The 21,370-nt window shown below is 43.8% G+C and overlaps 1 protein-coding gene across 1 annotated transcript in view; it reads left to right on the plus strand.

Annotated features, from left to right (window-relative positions):
- GRM3 (glutamate metabotropic receptor 3) overlaps positions 1-21,370 on the plus strand; it is a 190,869-nt gene that overhangs the window by 147,682 nt on the left and 21,817 nt on the right. The window contains exon 4 of the mRNA XM_019509511.1: positions 15,740-16,806. Within this exon, the coding sequence (XP_019365056.1) occupies positions 15,740-16,806 (1,067 nt within the window). The remainder of the gene's footprint in view (positions 1-15,739; positions 16,807-21,370) is intronic.

Below are 21,370 nucleotides of genomic sequence, written 5' to 3' on the forward strand. Positions count from 1 at the left end.
GTAGGGGTCCAATGTTACCCCGAGACTTCTTCTTGCTACCTATATACTTGAAGAAGGACTTTTTGTTATCCCTAATCCCAGAAGCTAATCTAAGCTCCAGTGCTGCTTTAGCCTTCCTTACCAAATCCCTACAAGCTCGGGTCAGGGAGGTGTACTCCTCCTTTGTCCCTGCCCCCTGCTTCCACCACCAGTACACTTTTTTCTTTGCCCTCAGGCCAGCCTGGATATCTGCACTCAGCCATGAAGGTTTCTTGGACCCTTTTCCTGCCTTCCTGCACAGAGGAATTGTGTCCTGCTGTGCCCCAAGGATAGCCTCCTTGAGGAAGGACCACCTTTCCTGGACCCCCAGACTAGCTACACCCTGGGCTCCGAGTGCCTCCCTGACTACTGCCCTGAGCACTTCGAAGTTGGCTTTCCTAAAGTCACCCGCTTCTGGATGTGGAACAGAGAGAGGGGGGTCCCCCAGGGGCCAGTCAACAAACAGGGGGGCCCCAGCTGCTGAATGGGAAGTGGTGCAGTGGCAGTATGCTGCACACCCCCTGGGGACTTCCCAAATACCCCCAGGGGTATGCATACCCCTGGTTGACAACCCCTGTATAAGATCATCAGTACTTCCTTTCTTCCTCCTTGTGTCCTTGTCCTTATGACAAGGGATTTAGCAAAATCTGCAGATTCACTAGAATCTGACATGGCCACTTCTGCTATGGCCTTCAGCTTGTGACCTCTAGGCTGCCAACTGCGTGCCTTAGTGCCTCTGCCATCCCAACCCATGTCATCAGTGCTGAGTAATTACAATGAGGCTGTGAGTACTTAACAGAATTCTCTTCTTTTTAAGTGAGGAGTTATTTAAGTTCATTCTTTCAGTCTGCAAGGAGCAACTACATTTCCAATAAAGAGATAATGACTGTCTCTTAGATGGAATTTCAGCATCTTGATGAACAAAAAAATCCTCTTCAGGGACTTTTTACCAAAGAAAAATGTCTAGCACCAGAAAGCTTTAGTGACCATGTTTTAGTGCCCTTCTAAGATTTCTACAACATTTTTCACCCTCAGTCTCTCCTGGGTCTATGCTTCTACCTTTAAGCAGGGAAATAAATCAACATTTTCTTTCTGCATTTTCTCCCTGGAGGTCCAGTGGTTGCTCTTGCTGTTGCTGAACTGGCTCATTGGAGCAAAACATTGAAAAAAAAATGCTGCACTCTGTGCTTTATCTTCCATTCTTGAGAGCTGAGGAATTTACAAATATTAATAGGACATGCAATTTGCATTTTGTAGAATAAGAGACTCCAGTGAACCCTGATGCTTCTGGGAGAGGTGACATGTCACCTTGCAGCTGGGGTGTGATATGCGTGAATAACTTAAAAGCTAGTAATGGTCATCCTTTATCTCATCTGCCTTCTGTCACTGCTTTTTGGTGCATGTAGCCTATCACTACAAACTGGCTGATGCAGCATTTTGAAATTAATAAGATATTTCCCTGCATGACAACTTAACCTCCCACTTTATTAGATGTAAATTTCTAGGTGTTGCATAATTACAAATAACAGAAAGATTAATCCATAGACTACACGTACCCTAACTCAGGCTCTGACTTAGCAAGACACTTGACTTAGCAGCACATACCATGAGTAGATCTAGGATTTTCAAAACAGGGGTACAGATGATGTGGCAGATCATCACATATAACACAACACATATTTTTCTCCAGTTAAAAAGAAGCTAGAAGCTTTACTAATATACTAGGGGGCTAGCATTGCATTATTCAGTTTAAGATCAAAGCAAAAAACCAAAAATAAGTATTGGAGTGTGCACTTATTTGCTAGATTGTATATGATGTTTTTTTTAAAAAATACAACAAGCTAGGAAAAAATTGCCAATATAGTCAAAAGATACTGTACATTAGTCTTGTAGTCATTATAATTAAATGTACATCTCTCATTCAGATTCACAAAACAAAAACTACATCTGAGTTAATATTACCACACCTGAATTAAGGTTTCTAGCTAGAGCTAAAACCAGTCGACAGGGCTGTAATGAAGATATTACCAGGAATGGCCAACAGATGGCAAAATTGCAGAAGAAAGGATAGTTTGAATAGTGGAAGATTGAGACCATTAAAAAGGATAGAGGGTCATTAGCACCTGTGAAGTGGAAAGAGTTTAGCAGAAATCAGGGAGATGATAATGAGCTAGGACATCAATTGACTCTCTCAGCATTGCCCGAATAGGAATCTCAGTGCCCATCTCAAGCAGTTGGTTTTAAAGTCTGGGTGAACCAGGTATTAAAGGGGAGTGCAAATGCCCCACTGCAGCCCCCTGGCTCTGCCCTTGATGTGTACTGAAATCAGGGACGGACAATGTCTGGCCCATGGGCCAGATCTAGCTGGCAATGGACTCCTTTTCCCAGCAGCCCCTGCCCGCATGGCTGGGGCTAGTTTCTTTGGAAACCCCAGCAGCAGCTGCACTGTGATAGTGCAAAGCTGGGGTTTCCATGGAGACCAGCCCCAGCAGCGCTTGCAGGGCGCACGGCAGGGCGACGAGCTGATCCAGAGCTTCTGGGATCCTGTGGTGGTGGCAGTATGGCCTGGAGCCAGGGCAGAGTCATGATCAGCAGTCTGCATGCTCTGGGCAGGGGCGTACAGGCAGTAGATCACCACTGCAAGGAGCCGGGGCAGACCTGCAATCCGCAGTCTGCATGCCCCTGCCCATGCAGGCTGTAGATTGCAACTCTGCCCTGAGTCTGGACCACTGCTACAAGACCCCAGCGGCTGCAGAGCAGCTCCCTGCCCTGCCATGCACACTGCTAGCGCTGCTGGGGCCAGTCTCCATGGAAACCCCACCCTTGCATTATCACAGTGCAGCTGCTAATGGGGTCTCCATGGAAACTGGCCCCAGCCATGCGGGCAAGGGCTGCTGGGAAATGAAATCTGGCCACCAGCCAAATTCACCATTTTGCCCACCCCTGACTTAAATGGGCCTGACGTGCCCCACTGGAACTTCCTTATACTGGAACTTCCTTCCTCCCCCATCTGGACTCAACATGTTTAAATGTACATTCCAGTCACATCCCAAATGCATTCGCTTTCTAGTAAGCATCATGAGATAAAATTATGGGACGACTAAGCCATTTGCATTTCTAAGTGAAACCCAGCCAACTTTCCTTTTCACCAGCCTTACATGCGAGGGCTGCGTGAACCTTCGGTCACTGATTCAATTCGGCGGAGATTCAGCCAGATTCCGTGGCTGAATCTCTGAATCCAAATCAAATCAGAACCCTCCGAATCGATTCAGAGAGATTCATCAATTCGGACACAGACACAGCTTTACATGTTTTTTCTACATACCTCAAGGTACCAGGCGGCTCATGAACGCTGCGATGCTGGGGCGCATGGCGTGTCCCACAGAAGCGCAGGGGGCTCCCCAGTGCACTTGGCAGCAGACCCAGAAGTGGACCAGAAGCACTTCCAGTCCACTTCCAGGTCTGATCGCCAAGCTGGGGGGCATGGGGGGCCCCCCCAGTGCACTCCCCAGTGGTACCGTGGAACACTTCCAGATTCACTGCCGAGCACGTGGAGGACCGCCCCCCCACCCCCCACCACCCCACTGCTCCTGTGGGACACTCCATCCACCCCAGCATCTCAGAGTTCACAAGCCATGCTGGTACCTTGAGGTATGTAGAAAAATCTTTTAAAGCTGTGTCTATGTCTGAATCACTGATTCTCTGAATCAGCATCAGATCTTCACATCACATCTTCAGATTCAGCCAAACAAATCAGGGACAGTGATCCAAATCAACAAATCAAAACACTGTCCCTGATTCAGGCTGAATCCAAATCCAAATCGAATAGGGCCTGCTTTGCACACCCCTATTACATACACTGTTTCAAGCACTGTAATTGATGTGCAAATGCACAGTCTTCTCCCTCTTAACAAGTCTATTCCCTCTTTCCATGAGGTATACACGCAATGCATATAGCATTCATCCATTCAAACTCTGAAGCATTCAGTAACTCTTTTTACAGATGGCTCAGTAAATTCAAGCTTCAGCTGTTTTGCAGGGACTGCACTACACCAGGACTTTATTTTCCTGTTGGAAGCACGATTTCACTTTGTAAACAGCCTGCTGATTATCAATTTACATGGTGATTGCTTAGAATTTTTTGATAGTTTCATAAAAAGCTAAATAATAGTATTGCAGTATAAGTAATTAAATCCACATTTATTCAGATTTAGGAGCTTTTGCATATCGAGTCAATTAGACAATAACAGACAGAGGGTCTATTTCAAGGTTCATTTGGTTCCTATCTCTAAGGTATGAGCTATCTAATTAAATACATTTAGAGCACTCTCTGGAAACACCTTCCTAATCCTCCAGGTCCCCACACAGGAGAAAACGTTTTAACCATCATCTTGCAATATCTTAATTTCTGAGTTTATTCAAATTCCCTTTAGGTTTATCCCCAGAGGCACAGATTAAGAACTGAAAAAAAAACCATGATAGCTATTCAACCCCTAGCCAATCCTCACCCAAGAGCAAATGTCATTTGTGCATAGGTTTTAATAGAGCAAGAGATGGAACATAAACTGCAGCACTGCAAGGACAGCCCTGAAAGGTATAGTGCCTGAAAAACGTGCCTCTGAGAATCTGGATATACAACATAAACTGCCTTTACACTGGGGTGTGAAAAAAGAGCGCACACACACACATTAACACTTTCAATGGTATAACATATGAGGATCCAGTGTAGAGTAACCCTGGAGTAAAGAGTAGAGTCAAATATCTTGGAATAATTTATATCTGTATAGGTATTGTGTGTTTGTAGTTGTTCTGGGTAGTTATCTCTTGAATGCAAGGATGTTTCCACTCCACCTAACAATGGAGTAGCATTGTAGTAGTGTCTGAGATGGAAACTATCCCAGGACAATTCATCATCTGTCTGCTCTGGATCCTCATGTCATTTCCATCAGTATACAAAACCAATGTAAAGAACACTGGTGTTGAATTGTTGCATGTCCAGGCCCATAGGTCCTTTCCTGCTTAGAGGGATATTTACCATAATTTATGCAAGCAGTAAATCCAGCATACACTAGCCAGGCCAGCTACACCACTCAGCACATGATGTGGGGCTGAGGCTGAGCTTCTATTTATTCCCCCCATACAAATGTCTAACCTACTTACAGTAGGGGGGAGGAGCAAATAGGTATGTCCTGTCTCCAGAGGTCTAGCGGGCGTGTAAATGGGATTCATACTCCTTTCAACTGGCCCGACGTAAAATGTAGCCCTCTTTAAACAACATTAACATCCAGGAATTGCCAAGAAAGGTCACCATCAAACTCGTTTATTCACAGGGCTAAAAAGTCTCATAGGATTCTGAAATCAACCCAAATCTACACTTTTCCCCTCTGAGGTTTCAAGCTGTCACCCTAACAAGGGCCATAATTCTTCCTAATGGGATTGGGTTCCCCTTGCTTATGTTTACAAAATAACAAGTTGGCCTGAGGGAGGAGTTAGGCTGTTTAAAGTCATGCTTTAATTTCCTTTGTAATTACAACTTGATTGCTAGTATAAATTACCTTGCTTTCCTGCTGCCTTTTGTGTCAGCCATTTCCCAAAGTGAACAATCTTAAATTAAAAGACTGATATCAATCCAAATGCATTGACGTTGAAGTCTTGCAATGGGTTCATGCAGCTTATCAACTACCAGTTAAACAGAATAATTTAGATAGAATAAGACTAAGATGCATTTGATATATGCTTGGTGCCTTTGTTAAGACCATATATTAATGCAAGTTCAATTTTAAGACACTAGGAGATATTTCACAAAAGCCTTAATCTTTATCAATGATCTTAATGATCCAGAGAGGTCTCTTAGGCATCTCCAGATTACTCATCACAGCACTGAAAATTTAGGTGTTAGCATCCAAATACAGTCTATAGGGGGAACTAAGCATCGCCAGTGGGAAATTCAGCAAACCCAGACACTGAGCCTAAGACCTAGTCAATAGGAAATGCTGAGCACAAAGGTGTCTCTGAATTCCTGCCCCTTTTTGGATCTTCAGTCCCCGAGCGAGTACTGCACAAGGAATCATAAACCGCAAGTACTCTTCTGAATCTAGGTACGTTTTGTGGTGGTGATGATGGTAGTGCTCAGCTTTATATACCATCGCTAAAGGCCTTCCTCAGCCTGACAGAATTCACACCCTCATCTTCCACCTCCCAGGAAAATGCCTGACGAACCAGGCTGAGAACAATCTGGGCTGGTGCACCCTCTGCCCTTCCTGTTCAACCTTGCCTCTGGGCAACCTAGAATAAAAGTCATGGGGCCAGAAGGAGTATGATCCTGAAGGTTAGTACTTAGGATGCACAGTTTGGAGGAGGAACCCTGAGTTCTCTGAACTGTTCGTGCATTTGACATTAGAAATAATCCCGGGAGCAATGATCAGTGCCCAGGTCGTCTTCCTCCCCTGTGCTGCACTGGGTGCTGAATTCTGCTTTCAGTGTGTGCTTGGAGTACCAAACAGACCAACCCCTCTAGGGACTTGGGTGGAGTTAGGTGCTGCTCTGTCTTGGATGTCGGATGTGGTTTACAGACACACATAGATGTGGATTATGGCCATAGGTAGGAGTTAGACACAGAAGTCAAAACATAGGTGCCTAAAGATCCTTGAGGTCTGAAATGCAGGCACTGAATGAATTTAATTGCCTATGCTGGAGCCATCAACTGATATTCATGACTTGCATTCCACCAAAGTCCCATTTAAGGTGCCTCAGGTATCACACTGAAACTGGCCCTACACATCTTCTATTTTCCCTGTTTCAACCTGAAAATGCCTCAGTGAATAAGAGGTCCGCCTGTGCGTTTCAAAAAGTTCAAAGTAGGAAGCACTTGATCAGAAAAAGATCTCCGTGGTGAGGGGATGTCACGTAGCAACAGCTAATGTTTTCCCAAGCACAAATGCCCCAAGGACCATGCATGCAAGAGGTCAACACATGATGGAACAGGAAACACTGTTGTCTGGCAAACTCCTCACTGCAGAAGTGGTTATTGAGTTTTCCATATATTCGAATGTTTTACATACTTGTATAGAGCTATGCTTCCTCTTTTAAGGATTCCCATAATCTTGCTAGGAGGGGCAGCTACTGCCATGTTCTTTCCAATGGTGTTGTCTGCTGGCCAAGTTGCTAGAGAAAGATTGCTTTTTGCGTGTACTGCGGACAGCTCATAAAAGTTACAGTCACTTTGGTCTGCAGCTGCAGATGTCTACTTTTGAGGCATAGGAGCACTAGAGCCCTGGCATGTCTGGGGACAGGTGCTCTTGAATACACACCATCACACACTGCCACTCACATGTGCCAAATTAAAAAATGCAGCAGTGAAACCACTCCGAGTCCCGTCTGTCCAATGCTCTTGAGAGCAGCCACAGGCATTTTTCTCTAGAGTGGCCTTATGGCCATATTGACAGGTTTCGAGAACGTGAGTGGGAATAGGAGGGTAGGGCACCTGACCCTCTATTTCTGGACCCACCAGCGACACCGTGTAGGCATACTCTAGGGGACTAGGCTAGATACAGCTTTCCCACCTGTCTTGCCATGGATGATCCTGCAAGGATCCACAGATTCATAAAGTTGCTCTCAAGGGTAGGAAGGGGAGTAGATCAAGTGGAAATGAGTTCCCAATCAGATCTCTACACCAGTGGTTCTCAAACTTTTTTTTTTCGCGGACCACTTGAAAATAGCTGAGGGTCTCGGCGGACCACTTAAACTTTTTTTTGTTCTACAAATCAAACCGCACAACTCATATTTTAATATCAGTAGTCTTACCTTACAAGTACGGATGTTCTCGATTGTTCCACAGCCTTTCTGCAGACCACCTGGATGGAGCTCGCGGACCAGCGGTGGTCCGCAGACCACAGTTTGAGAATCTCTGCTGTATGACAGTCAAAATATTATCAAAGTAGAAGTAAATCACATCAACCTTAGAAACCTGCTTCTAGCTCAGTCAGAATATAGTTAAAAGCTAAACTCCTTGAGCCTTGTGCTTCCAGATCAGGTCCCACCATAGCATGAGGCCCCTGGGCAACACTATGTAAAGTGTTGTTATATTACCGAGGATCTTTCTTACCAATGCTTTCATAAGGTATAATAAGCAGATCTCTGAAACTGGGTGGGAGAACTAACAGAAGTACAGCTTTCATTTTACTTAGTGGCGTGAACAAGTATCTTGTTTCCCTCTCACATTATTCGTTGGTAGTTTTTGCAGTGCCATCTAGTGAGACTAATGGGGTTTTACAGAACTTGGCAGGAACTTCAGCACTGCATGGATCTAAGTCTCTACCTTTACACTCCCAGATTAGCTTCATGCGGTGCACTTACTAAAGACCAGTGGAGCCAGTAGGAAACAGAGGGAGGTAGTGTTAATATGCGCAGAACGCACTCTTACACTGTTTGTGAATCACAAGGAAGCCTGCGGTTTAGGAAACAGCTGGGCTGAGAAAATGCCAATTTGTCACTGAAGCATGTTATTAATGAGCAACCTCTGACTACTGAGTTGTGTCTCTAGTCCACACCATGCTTTGGGAAATTACATTCTGCAAACACAGAGCAGCTGTTGAGTTATATAGTACAAAGAACCATCTCAGATTGAGGCATGTCTGCTATTATTTCCAAAAGGCACTGCTACAAAAGTTATTTTCTCTAAGGTTACAGTTCTATTCCATCCAGGGTCAAACACGTGCCCAAATACCTACATCCCTGTTGCAACAAGATTAATGCTTCTGCATAAGAAAATGTAGCAGCTCACTCTAAACTGGTCAGAATGAAAGTCATCTCTCTCCTTTAGGCTGTTAGTTCCCCGAAACGTCCCCCAGTGCCTAATAAATTTAAATAATTTCTCTTCCACTGTCTTCTTACCCACTTCGGAAGTTTCTCCACCTCATTGACCCTGTGTGTGGCACTAAACATCTTTCAATGCAGTACACAGGATCTGCTCTTAACCTAAGCTTGCTTGAATTTCCTCATCATGTAAATTTTACAACCAACATTTTGCCCCTGAATCTGCTTGCATCGTTTGTCCCCAGCAACATCAGCATCATAACTACCTGCTGCTCCACAATATTCAATAGATGGTAATTTCAGTGTCTTTTGGGTTCTGTCACCTTCACGCTTGGAAAACAAGTCACTCAACTGGTCTGAGAGTTGCCCCTTCCCCAGAATTTCTGGAGACATACAGTGTCTTTATGTTAGCCGTTTACATCCCAGGGCAGGCAGAAAGAAACACATGGAAGTGACTCACCAAATACAAACTGTTCAATATTATTTTACTTTATTACCCCATGGCAGCTAATAAAATAGACATAACATTGGGCTCTCCTACTGCAGTGCTGGCTCTACCTGAAAGAGCCTATCCTTGGCCCCTCCCAGCCTGAGGCAGGGCTGATGTTCAAGCAGCCGGTTCGGAGGAGGGTCTGCATCCTCCGTACACATAGGCTCTGTAAACCTCTCACTCAGTTCTACTAGTTTAGCATCATTGACCTTAGGACACAGACATGCATCGCTTGGCCACAAGGCTAGAGAAAGCACTGTGTACAGTAAACTAAATAGCCCTCGTCTTGGGATGTCTGTTGCTGGTATCCTGTTAATTTGGCAGTGTAGTAAGCAGAGCTTGTCTTCCTCTCTAAATTGCTTTAAATTGTGCACTGTTTTGTTAGTTTATTTATTTCATAGATTTTACTTTAATTCACTACCCTCTCCATTGATGTAACTGAGTACATAAAGCATTTGGCACAGATGTATTCCAGGACATTGCTCCAAAGAGAGTCATTTTCACTCCTTGCATGGCAACACATTCAAAGAGATTAGTTACAGTGAGAAGCTAATACTTTTATAAACACCTATTTCATAGAGTATGGTTTAAATAAAAATTAACTCTCCAATTTAGTTTTAAAGGTGAAATTAAAAAAAAAGTAAAATACCTACTCAGTGAGTAAGTCAGATGGCCTGGCATTTCCTCTCTAGGAAAAATTGCTGCTCCATTCAAAAATTATTCCTTTTATTTTATAGAATAAATATCTATTTTATGTTCATTATGTATTCTTGCCCTTTAATTCCTCTCTGTTAATATGAGATCCTCTTCTTTGAAATAGCATGAGTTGTGCACTGCTACATCAGCTAAGATATGGAGATAAATACTAGGCGAAAAATGCTTCAGTGATTTTTATATATATACATATACACACACACACACACACTCGTATGTATGTATGTATGTATCTGTGTGTCTGTGTGTGCATATATATATATATAAACACACATATATATAATATATGCACACAGACACACACATATATATGTTTATATGTATGTATGTATGCATACACACACACACACACACACACACACACTGGCAGGCATCATAGCTCAGCCTCTGGCACGGATCTCTGAAAACTCCTGGTGCTCTGGTGAAGTGCCCGAAGACTGGAGGAAGGCCAATGTGGTGCCTATCTTCAAGATAGGGAGGAAAGTGGATCTGGCTAACTACAGGCCCATCAGCCTGACCTCTATCCTGGAGAAGGTCTTGAAAAAGATTATCAAAGAGGCCATCCTATGCAGGCTAGCTGATGGCAATATCCTGAGGGATAGGCAGCATGGGTTTGTTCCAGGTAGGTCTTGCTTGACCAATCTCATTTCCTTTTATGACCAGGTGACCTATCACCTGGATAAGGGAGAAGAGACTGATGTCATATATCTTGCCTTTAAAAAAGCCTTTGATCTGGTATCCCATGATAACCTCTTGGCAAAACTGGTTAACTGCAACCTCACCACGACCCGCTGGCTGGGGAATTGTCTCCGCGGCAGGACCCAGAGGGTGGTGGTTGATAGAAGTCAATCGTCATGATGCCCTGTGACCAGTGGGGTCCCTCGAGGCTCTGTCCTAGGGCCTTTACTTTTTAACATCTTCATCAATGATGTTGACGTTGATGTCAGCAGTGGGCTGGCCAAGTTAGCCGGTGACACCATACTTTGGGGTAAAGCATCCACACCTGTGGACAGGAGGGTGATCCAGGCAGATCTTGACAGGCTCATGAAATGAGCAGACAAGAACCTGATGGTGTTTAACACCGAAAAATGCAAGGTTCTCCACCTTGGGAGGAAAAACCTGCAGCATCCTTGTAGGCTCGGCAGTGCTACGCTGGCTAGCACTATGGATGAAAAGGACTTGGGGGGTCATGATTGACCACGAGATGAACATGAGCCTGCAATGCGATGCTGCAGCTGGTAAAGCAAGAAAAACCCTGGCTTACATCCATAGATGCTTCTCAAGCAAATACCGGGACGTCATTCTCCCGCTGTACTTGGCCTTGGTGAGGCTGCAGCTGGAGTACTGAGTCCAGTTTTGGGGCTCCACAATTCAAAAAGGATGTGGTGAAGCTTGAGAGAATCCAGAGAAGAGCCATGCGTATGATCAGAGGTCAGGAAAACAGACCTTACAACGACAGGCTGAGAGCCATGGGACTTTTCAGTCTGGAAAAGCACAGGCTCAGGGGCGATCTGGCGGCTACCTATAAGTTTATCAGGGGTGACCACCAGGACCTGGGGGAACGTCTGTTCACCAGAGCGCCCCAAGGGATGACAAAATCGAATGGTCACAATGGTCTGTGACCATTTCAGGCTGGACATAAGGAAGAACTTCTTCACTGTCCGAGCCCCCAAGGTTTGGAATAGACTGCCACTGGAGGTGGTTCAAGCACCCACTTTGAACGCCTTCAAGAGACATTTGGATGTCTATCTTGCTGGGATCCTATGACCCCTGCTGACTTCCTGCCCCTGGGTCAGGGGGCTGGACTCGATGATCCTCCGGGGTCCCTTCCAGCCCAAATGTCTATGAAATCTATGACATCTATATATGGTGGTCTATTATAAATATACCTGCTGATGCTATATATATATATATATAAATATAATAAAATAAAATATAAATAAAATAGAGCACCCAATGGGTCCATTTGTAGTCTCAGATTTTCCATATTCACATTGAATTAATCATTTTATTCAGTGACTCACTCCCTTATCCAAAGGACTGTAATTTATTTTTCTCCATCAACCTCCACTAAAATAGCATCGATCTGTCTGTCTGTAACTAGGTGCAAGGAAAGAAAATGAATGGTGTTTACAAACTACCTGGCAAGCACTTTTCTACACACTTACCTTTAAACAGGGGAATGGCTCCATAAAAGTCAACTAGATGCAGGTTTCAAGTTAAGCACCAGCATAGATACTTATAGAAGAGGGACCTTCCCCTCTGCTAGCCTGTTTAACAATGCATCAGGCTGTCTAAATCCATGGCTGATTGGAAGTATTTAGATACACATTTAAAACATATTCTTTAATGCTGTTAATCCCATTTCTAGCCACGTGGCAGGCCTCGGGCTTGATTCTGCAAGGTGCTGATAATTTTAACCTTTAGTCAGCTAAGCATGTACCTAGCCTCAAGCATGTTATTGGTTGTATAAAATCACCTGCCTTGAGTCAAATAGGTGACATTATTCTTAGCCCTTGAGACCAGTTGCTCACCTGAGGCTCACCTCAATAGGAGTTGCAGATACCCGGCATTTTGCAGGATTTCGCCCAACTTTCACAGAAGCTGGGTAAATAAACAGGCTGCTAAAACTGAACGGGTGCTAAAAGCTTCCACATGAATACTGAAGTAAGACAGTGGCAAGGACGACAACACATTACTGAAGAGTTGTTAAGTGCAGCATTATGATTTTATTTTAAAGCCGCTCCTGGCTGGGAAAGTGTGTCGGTGGAGGGGGAAGGAACTGGTTTAATTTTCCTTCCTGTTGACTTACATTTAACTGTAACTGCTTGAGTCATGGAGACCGTCTTGTTCCTAGGAGCACAGGCAATTCTCGGGATGGTTTTGCCACCTTTATTCTGCAAGGGATATCATTGGGCTAGATTTTGACAGGAGCTACATGCCTACAGAGGTGAACAGCAGAGAATTAGAAATCTCGTCATACCACTTCATGGGTTACCTGGGCCTTGGATGTAGCTGCCTCACATACCTGCTTACAGCCGGGGTAAAGAAGGTGGCTGGGCAGAGACTGCTGAAGGGCCAGGGATAGAAAGAGTCCTGGATCTGAGCCCCGCACTCTGCCAGCCAGCCCTGCTGAGTAATTTGCAGCTGGGATAGATCCATAGTGAATAACTACTGCCCTGCCGCTCCTCAGGACAAAGAGAGGGTGTGTCCCACCGACTCACAACCCCTTTCCTCTTAGGCAGGGGCAGTTTATTCACTATTCTGTTGTTCAGGCCTCCACCCAAAGTCATCATTTCTTCAAATGAAATCAGAGGGAGTAGCTGCAGAGCAAGGAGCTGTCCCACATGCTTCAAGGTGCCAGAATTGTGCTCTGGGTTGTCTGAAAAATAACATCCACTACCTGCACGAACTCTAAAAGGAAACAGATTGCAAGCCAGAGGGAGCAACTGCATCTTCATATGGCACTGTTCATGTTCATAAGAGGCTGATATAATCAAAGCTATGATGCAGTTGCAACATGAGGCTGGGGAGGGGGCATGATTTGTTCCAGCAGTGACAATGGAACCGCTTCCATAACCAGAGACACTAGGATCGAAAATGCTTTTATTGCCTAGCAGTGGTAAAAACACTTCTGGTTCCTGCCAGTGATGCTGTTCACCTTGTGTGCTACAGCGAGCTGTACAATAAATCACATGGTAACTACAATTTCCTCTTACATTTTTAATAATTCTTCATTCCCTCCGCTTGAGGAAAAAATGAAACTCTCCAGAGTCTTAGCAGTCTAAAGTGCTACACTATTGATTCCCTGTAGAAGGTCACAGTTCCAGCCTGTGTGTTTTTATCTATTCTCCCAGTGAGGTGTGGGACCAAAACAGTCCATGCTGGACAACTTAACACAGAAGCAATGTAAGAAAATCAATACAGCCGACCAAAGTATGTTGGATACCTAACATTTTAGGGCAGACGAAGAAGAACATAAAAAGACAAGGCAGGAAATGGTTGAGGAATTTATAATTATTGTACATCATACCCTCAATCAGACCCTTAAAAAAAATCCTATATTCAACTTTATTTGAGACTGTCAAGCTGCCAACTGCTTCTTACAGATCTGACCAGCTAAAATCCTTTCTGTCCTGCAGGGTGAATTCCACTGAATAACAATGAGCGCCTGTCAAAACCAATACCCTTTCCTTCAGGACAATGGGAAATTTGAAGGGTCAGGATTATGCACATAGTGGTAATACCACAGGAATTTGAATGTTGTGGATGAAATTACCTGCCTGTCTTTTCATTAAAACTTTTCCAGTATATTCAGTGTTTTAAAGCAAAGTGCAGTAGTCTAGCTACTTTTCCAGGAGTAGGCAAGCTTATATTCGCCATTCTACTTGATGGCCTTCTTTCATGCAGAAGCCATAAGGGCACTTTCCTCCTGTCTTCATCCAAAGGATGCGAGATGAAGCCCTTTCGCATGAGGAGGGGCTCAGCATAGGGGACAGGGGTGGTAAATACCATGTTTTGCGTCTAAGGTCACTGGAAACACACACCCAGGTGAAACGTGATTTTGAGCAGGACTCATCTCTTTAACAAATTTTGCATTAGAATATACGACATCCAAAGCATTGCTTCATAATTAATTTATTTGTTAAATCATTTATGTTCAAGGTAAACAATAAAGAAAATTCAGCAATGGTAATTGTTCATGCATACTTCCAAATAACACAGTAGCAGGATATAGCCAAGAAATAGCGTATTCTATGCAAAGACGTTAAATGCGAGTTCTGGTAATTGAGGTCATTTTTGTCATCAACACAAGTCAAGCATACTTCAAAACTATTCGGTGACATCTACAGCCTAGGTAACAAACCCTAGGTCCATTGGTTTTAATAAACCTATTTACACAAGTGGAGGATGTGACCCACTTTGTGTAGGGTTATAATGGGCATGAAACTGAGGAACCTTTTTTTTTTTTATCAAATTTGAAATACTGTTGTAAATTTAGGTAAAAGAATCTTTCAGTGATAATACCACATTTTTCGATCCTTAAATGCAGAGGGAGAGATGAGTCAGAGTATTGACATATTTCAAATGCACATTGGAAAGAACTGCCAAATGCAAACTGCTTCTAGGCCAGTATGTCGTAGTTCATGGGCTAAAAAGGATCTTTAGAGACGTCCTTGAGAAAGACATATTTTCATATCAAAGCCACTGGGAAATTGGGGTGGGGAAAAAACATGCCTCTCATAAAGTACTGTGCAATTCAGACAGCATGGGTCCTGGTGTAGTTTTAGCCTGGTGACCCATGTGCATTGATTGCTTCAATACTTTAGACCAGCTTGTAACACAGAATCATCATCATCGTCACCTCCACTGCAAGAAAAAGCTGGAAATATACTGTCGTAGGCCATTACCATTGAAAGTTCATGCCTCTTTTCACTAGAAACATTGCTTTCTGTAGACATATAATAAAATCTCAGAGCTGACCTTGATGTCCATATCACTGGGATATTCTTTATTAGCTGTTCCTTAAGCAAGAGCCGCTACCCAAAGGAAAATTTTTCGGTTGATGTTTTGGATCAAAATACCTTGCTCATTGTAAATCGTCTAAAAGGCTGCCAGTCTTCTCTGATATATATGTCAGCTAATGGAACAGGAAATGACTTTGGGGTCATGCTAAATTTCCTCTATTTCTGTTTTCCACAGCTCCATTCAATCCTTCCAGTGCTGCAGACAGCATGGTCAAGTTTGATGCTTACGGAGATGGCATGGGCAGATACAACGTGTTCAATTTCCAGTACACAGGGGGCAGATTCTCCTATGTGAAGGTTGGTCACTGGGCAGAAACCTTGTCACTCGATGTAGACTCAATTCAGTGGTCCAGAAGTTCAGTCCCCATTTCCCAGTGTAGTGACCCCTGTGCTCCTAATGAAATGAAGAACATGCAGCCAGGAGACGTCTGCTGTTGGATCTGCATTCCCTGTGAGACCTTTGAATACCTGTCTGATGAATTTACCTGTGCAGACTGTGGCCCTGGGAAATGGCCCACTGCTGACCTGACTGCCTGTTATGACCTACCAGAAGACTATATCAAGTGGGAAGATGCCTGGGCAATAGGTCCTGTTACCATTGCATGTTTGGGCTTTATGTGTACCTTCATGGTTGTAGCTGTCTTTATCAAGCATAACAACACTCCTCTGGTCAAAGCCTCTGGTCGTGAACTATGCTATATATTACTTTTTGGGGTGTTCCTCTCCTACAGCATGACCTTCTTCTTCATAGCTAAGCCTTCACCAGCCATTTGCACCCTGCGTCGCTTGGGGCTGGGAAGTTCCTTTGCTGTTTGCTATTCTGCCCTCCTGACAAAAACGAACTGCATAGCCAGAATATTTAACGGTGTAAAGAATGGTGCTCAGAGGCCTAAATTCATCAGCCCCAGTTCTCAGGTCTTCATCTGCCTGAGCCTCATCTTGGTACAGATTGTGGTGGTGTCAGTGTGGCTCATACTGGAGTCCCCTGGCACCAGACGGTACACTGTTCCCGAGAAAAGGGAGACTGTCATATTGAAATGCAATGTCAAAGATTCCAGTATGTTAATCTCCTTAACGTACGATGTAATCCTTGTAGTCTTGTGCACTGTGTATGCCTTCAAAACAAGGAAGTGCCCAGAGAACTTCAACGAAGCCAAGTTTATCGGTTTTACAATGTACACAACATGCATCATTTGGCTGGCCTTCCTCCCCATATTTTATGTGACGTCAAGTGACTACAGAGTAAGTCTTTGGACATTTGTTTCCCCTAAATTGTGTGCATCACTTAAGCGAGGGCCTGTCATTTGCTAAAAGCGTCTTACACTTTGTGATCTCCAGCGCCCTTTACAAACAGCTGCTTTTCACTGTTAATGCACAGCTAAGCAACAAGATACACCAGCTATTGCTTTACGTGGAAATGTTGTACTTCTAAGCAAAGTATGGACTTGTTCTGAATTATGGATGTACAATGTGTACAGTACTAATCAGGTGATGGAAGTAGACGCACATGGGTAAAATATTCATGCACCAGCACATACCAGTCGGAGTTATAAGAGATCAACCTAAAGCTTCAGAGGGGCAGGGTTTTAACTAGAAAATTGAAGTGGAAACTATAGCCGTCCAAAACCCAAAACTTGCATTTTTGCAAGAAATGCAGCCATTTCAAGATTTGGTTTGAGTCTTGTTCTAAAGACTTTTTTTTCGATTTTTGTCGTTTTTTAATTAAATAAAAATTCTAAATGGAAAATCACTTCAAATTTTAAAAATTACAATATTATCTTCCAAAAATGATAACATAGATTATTTTAATGTCAGTGAAATGCTTTTTTCCTTTGTTTTAAATGTGGAAATCAATATGTCCCTGCAGCAAATCTGATTTCAACAAAACAGCATTTTCTGATTAAAACGTTGGATTTTTTTCCCCAGAACTATTGGAACCTTTATGTTTCCTAAGAGGAGGGTTGGGGGTATTAGAGGTAGTCTTTGGAACAATATTCATGGTCTTCATTCAAATTGTTGTCCAATGATTTTTTTATCAGACTAACAGAAAAGGAGGAGGAATTAGTAGGTATATAGGCTTGGCTCCAGGGCAAGGTACTCATTCTGGTCCTGAGAGTCGTGGGGAGAAGAGCTCCCTGGAGAACAGGATGAACAAAGGGATGTGTAGAGGGATAAGGTACCCCAGGGGGCTGGTAGGGATTGGGAAGGATCTTCTCTGTGGTGAGTGTACCTAGGTGGGTTGGTTGTTTTTGGTGAAGTGTTTATATTGACTGTTTTACCTGCTGTATGGGAGGTAAGAGGCCACAAAGGGATGCCCTGAAGAAGGTTCTGTAGATAGTTTGGCTTTACAGGGACAGGCAGCCCTGAAAAGCCTGAGGCTCTAAGGGTATTTATATAGGTGCTCTGGGAGAGTGGGGAAGGGGGAGCACTTCAATTAGAAACGCTCCAAGAGCCACTTGAATTAAAGCGCCCAGAGCATCTTGTGCATCAGTGTCCCCATGCTTCAAAATGGCAGCCGGGGCGCTTTATCTAAAGCTCAAACAAGTTTGAGATAAAGCTACTCTGCCACCATTTTGAATTGCAGGGACACTGATACATGAGATGCTGGAGGCTGCTGGAGCTTGGTCATTACCATGCTCCAGAAGACTCGATTGATCGATTAATCAAGTCTGCTCTGACATGCTGTAATTACAGCACCTTGGAGCAGCCTTGCTGCTCGTCTATAGGCACCATAAGTGTTTTTAGTTACTAGGCTCAGGGCCTGGCCCAGTGGATGAAGGCAAGGCTAAGGGGGCCTGGTAGAGAGAGAGATTGGGAGAGTGCCATGGCTGAGGCCAGTCAAGAAGAGCAATGCCTTGCTCAGGGTAGAGACTGGGCCCAGACAAGCCCGCCCAATGATAAGCAGGGCAAAAGGATGCTCCCCGGGAGCATCCTGGTACTCTGAGGGCAGCCTCCCTAGTCTACATTTACTTTCCAACAATGTGTGGCCGATGAGGACCGGGCAGTAGTCTGAGAGGCCAGAGTGGGTGGAGGCACCACAACGGTCCTCAGAGGTGGGTCCTGTCATGCAAGAGAGTACATAGTGGCTTTTATTGACACAGTCTTGATGTTCCCACAATATTGGGCACATTTCTAATTCCTCCCCACCCCCATCAACCTAGGAAAGATATTGAAGAACTAAACACCCTACAAGGACAGATAACAAAAATGGCGTGGCAAAATCCACAGAGTGACACTAAAAGAGCTAAACGTATTTAGTCTAGACAAGAGAAACCCCAGGAAGACAGGATGACAGCCTATAAATAAATTCACGGTAACAAAAGGGAAAGCAATTATTCAATCTCAGGAGACGTTTGGACAAGGAGCGATGGCCCGAAACTAAGGAGGCAAAAGTTTAAGCAAGGCGCTGGGGAACAGTGCCTCACACTAAAAGCAGCAAGCAGTGAGATAGCTCCAAGGGTCATCCCTGCAGATTTTCTCATTAGTGGGGATGCTAAGTGATATATGCCTGAAAACAGCAGGATTAGCTAAGAGGTGCTTTTTCCACCACCCCAACTTCATTACGTATGACTGGGATTTTTTTACAGAGGAGCCTAAGGGGTTTAGGCATATGTTGAATGCAGAGACGTAGCTGGGCAGTTTTGCATCCTGAGCAGTGGTGGCACACAGGGCAGCAGTAGGAGGCAGGCCAGCAGCAGTGCCAGTAGGCAGGCAACAATGACAGCTGCTATTTTTGTGCCCCCCACCCCAAGTCCATTCCTAGGGTTATTACCCTGCCTGTGTCCCCCTCAGTTATGCTACTGATTGAATCTAAGTGGGTTAGAGGCCTGGATTTTCAAAAGCACTTAGTGTGATAAGAACACAACTCCCATTGACTCATGTGTAAGAAAGGATTTGTTTTCTAACTCCTTTTGGTACTTTTTGAACCCCCTCCCCGTGTCCATGCCAGTCAATTTTAAGATTTTTTTTAATATATCCCAGCCTAAGCTTACAGGTTCAAGTCCAATGTCTATTGCAAGCCTAGGTGACTCAATGGCCTGGCTTGGTGTCTGTACCCAGTACACATGAGGGAGTGATGAGACCTCCATCTATCTTCCATTCCCCTAATTGATAACCAGGGACCTGGGCACATCACTGGGCACACTCTTCAGCACAAGTCCTGCGCATGTCCCTGTATCCCCGTCAGCTTCCCTGAAGCAGACTAACATTTTCAATATAAATGTATCTTCTAATCTGCTGATTAATGAATAGATTAGAAAATTATTGATTCATTATCTTTGAATGAACTGAAGAAACATACTCTCCTCGTTCCATTCTGCTGTAAAATAATAGTGGTGAAGTTACTCTTAGGACTGGAGCTGCTCACTGAGAAACAGGTATCAAAAACTACTGATGAAACATGATGAAGGTAATGAAAAATGGTTAGCACTATATTTGAATGCTGTTTAGGAGTCTTGAAAACTGGGGGGGAGAAGGGAGTCCTGCTGGGGAGACATTTACAGAGGGTGGCAATAAGTACATTTTAAAAATTGAAAAAAGTAAGTAAAACAAATGGATGAATAATAGGAGTCTCAATGGCGGAAACAAACCTTCCACTAACTAAGGCTGCATCTACTCTTAATTTTTTTTCCAGCAACCCCTATCTGGTGAAGAATCATTGGTACTGGCAGAAGAGTTGTAAATCACTAGTTTAAATCAGTCTCTCAAGTGGAATAAGTTATAGCAATAAAACAGTTTTCCCCACAGTTACTGCACCAACAGTAGGTTTTTAGCTGGCATAGTTATGCTTGCTAAGTATGTGACTTCCATACTTATGCCATCACAACTTATGGGAAGGCTAAGGGGGGGGGACAAAACAAAACAATGAACTATTTCATAGCATTGATTTTTCACGCAGTGGTGCTTTACATTGATTTCAGCAAGCAGTTTTGTTTCAAAAATCAATGGCACAGTATGGCCAGGTGTTATTTAATAATCACTTACAAATTTGCACTATGTGCAGCAGTTGAAGTCTATAGTGTGTTCAGACAAAAACACGTTAGTTTTATAGCCTCAACTGGTAGAGAGACAGGCACGTAAAGAAAGTCCTGAATCTTCCAGCTTCTACGAAACGCTGATGCTAATCTTTTCCTACTATGACAAGACATAGACATAGACAAGATATCTGATCTGGTTTCCATTACATACAGAATGATCCAGAGACACACTGATTTTTTTTAATGGGATCCTTTCTTGACTTCAATGAGCTCAGCATCATGCCCATAGAGCAAGAGGAAAAACATGAGAATAGACTTATAGGAAGAGTTTGTGTTCACTCTGTGGCCATTTAAGTTCTTCTCTGGTCCCTTACAATGGCACCTAAGCAAAGCTTGCAATGTGCTTCTTTTGAAGGGGGCTGTTATTAATTATACAACTGCAGTAATGATATGACCCATTAACATTGTGCCAGGTGCTCTGTGAATGTATACAATGACAAAGTCCATTCTCCACACTAGTTTTTGTTTTACAAAAATTATTTCTGACAATGGAGCCTTGAGACATGTTCCCACACAAGAGAGTTAATCTCCAGGGACTGGTTGAATGGAATTGAATGCAGAACTGCCCAGAGACGTGCAATAATTTAGATTAAGTAGCAGATTTTAAGACAGTTTAATGAAACATCTTAACTTGAAGAACGTGCTCAGAAGTGTAGAGGCTAAATTGAAACTGGGGCAGCAAACTAGCATCTGGTTATCTGCTGGTTATGACAAACAGGGAGAGAGTGGGGGGGAGAGAGAGAGAGGGAACATAAGGAATATAGGGACCT

The sequence above is a fragment of the Gavialis gangeticus genome, unplaced genomic scaffold, assembly GCF_001723915.1.
Source record: "Gavialis gangeticus isolate Ggan-Ray unplaced genomic scaffold, GavGan_comp1, whole genome shotgun sequence".
Classification (NCBI taxonomy): domain Eukaryota; kingdom Metazoa; phylum Chordata; order Crocodylia; family Gavialidae; genus Gavialis; species Gavialis gangeticus.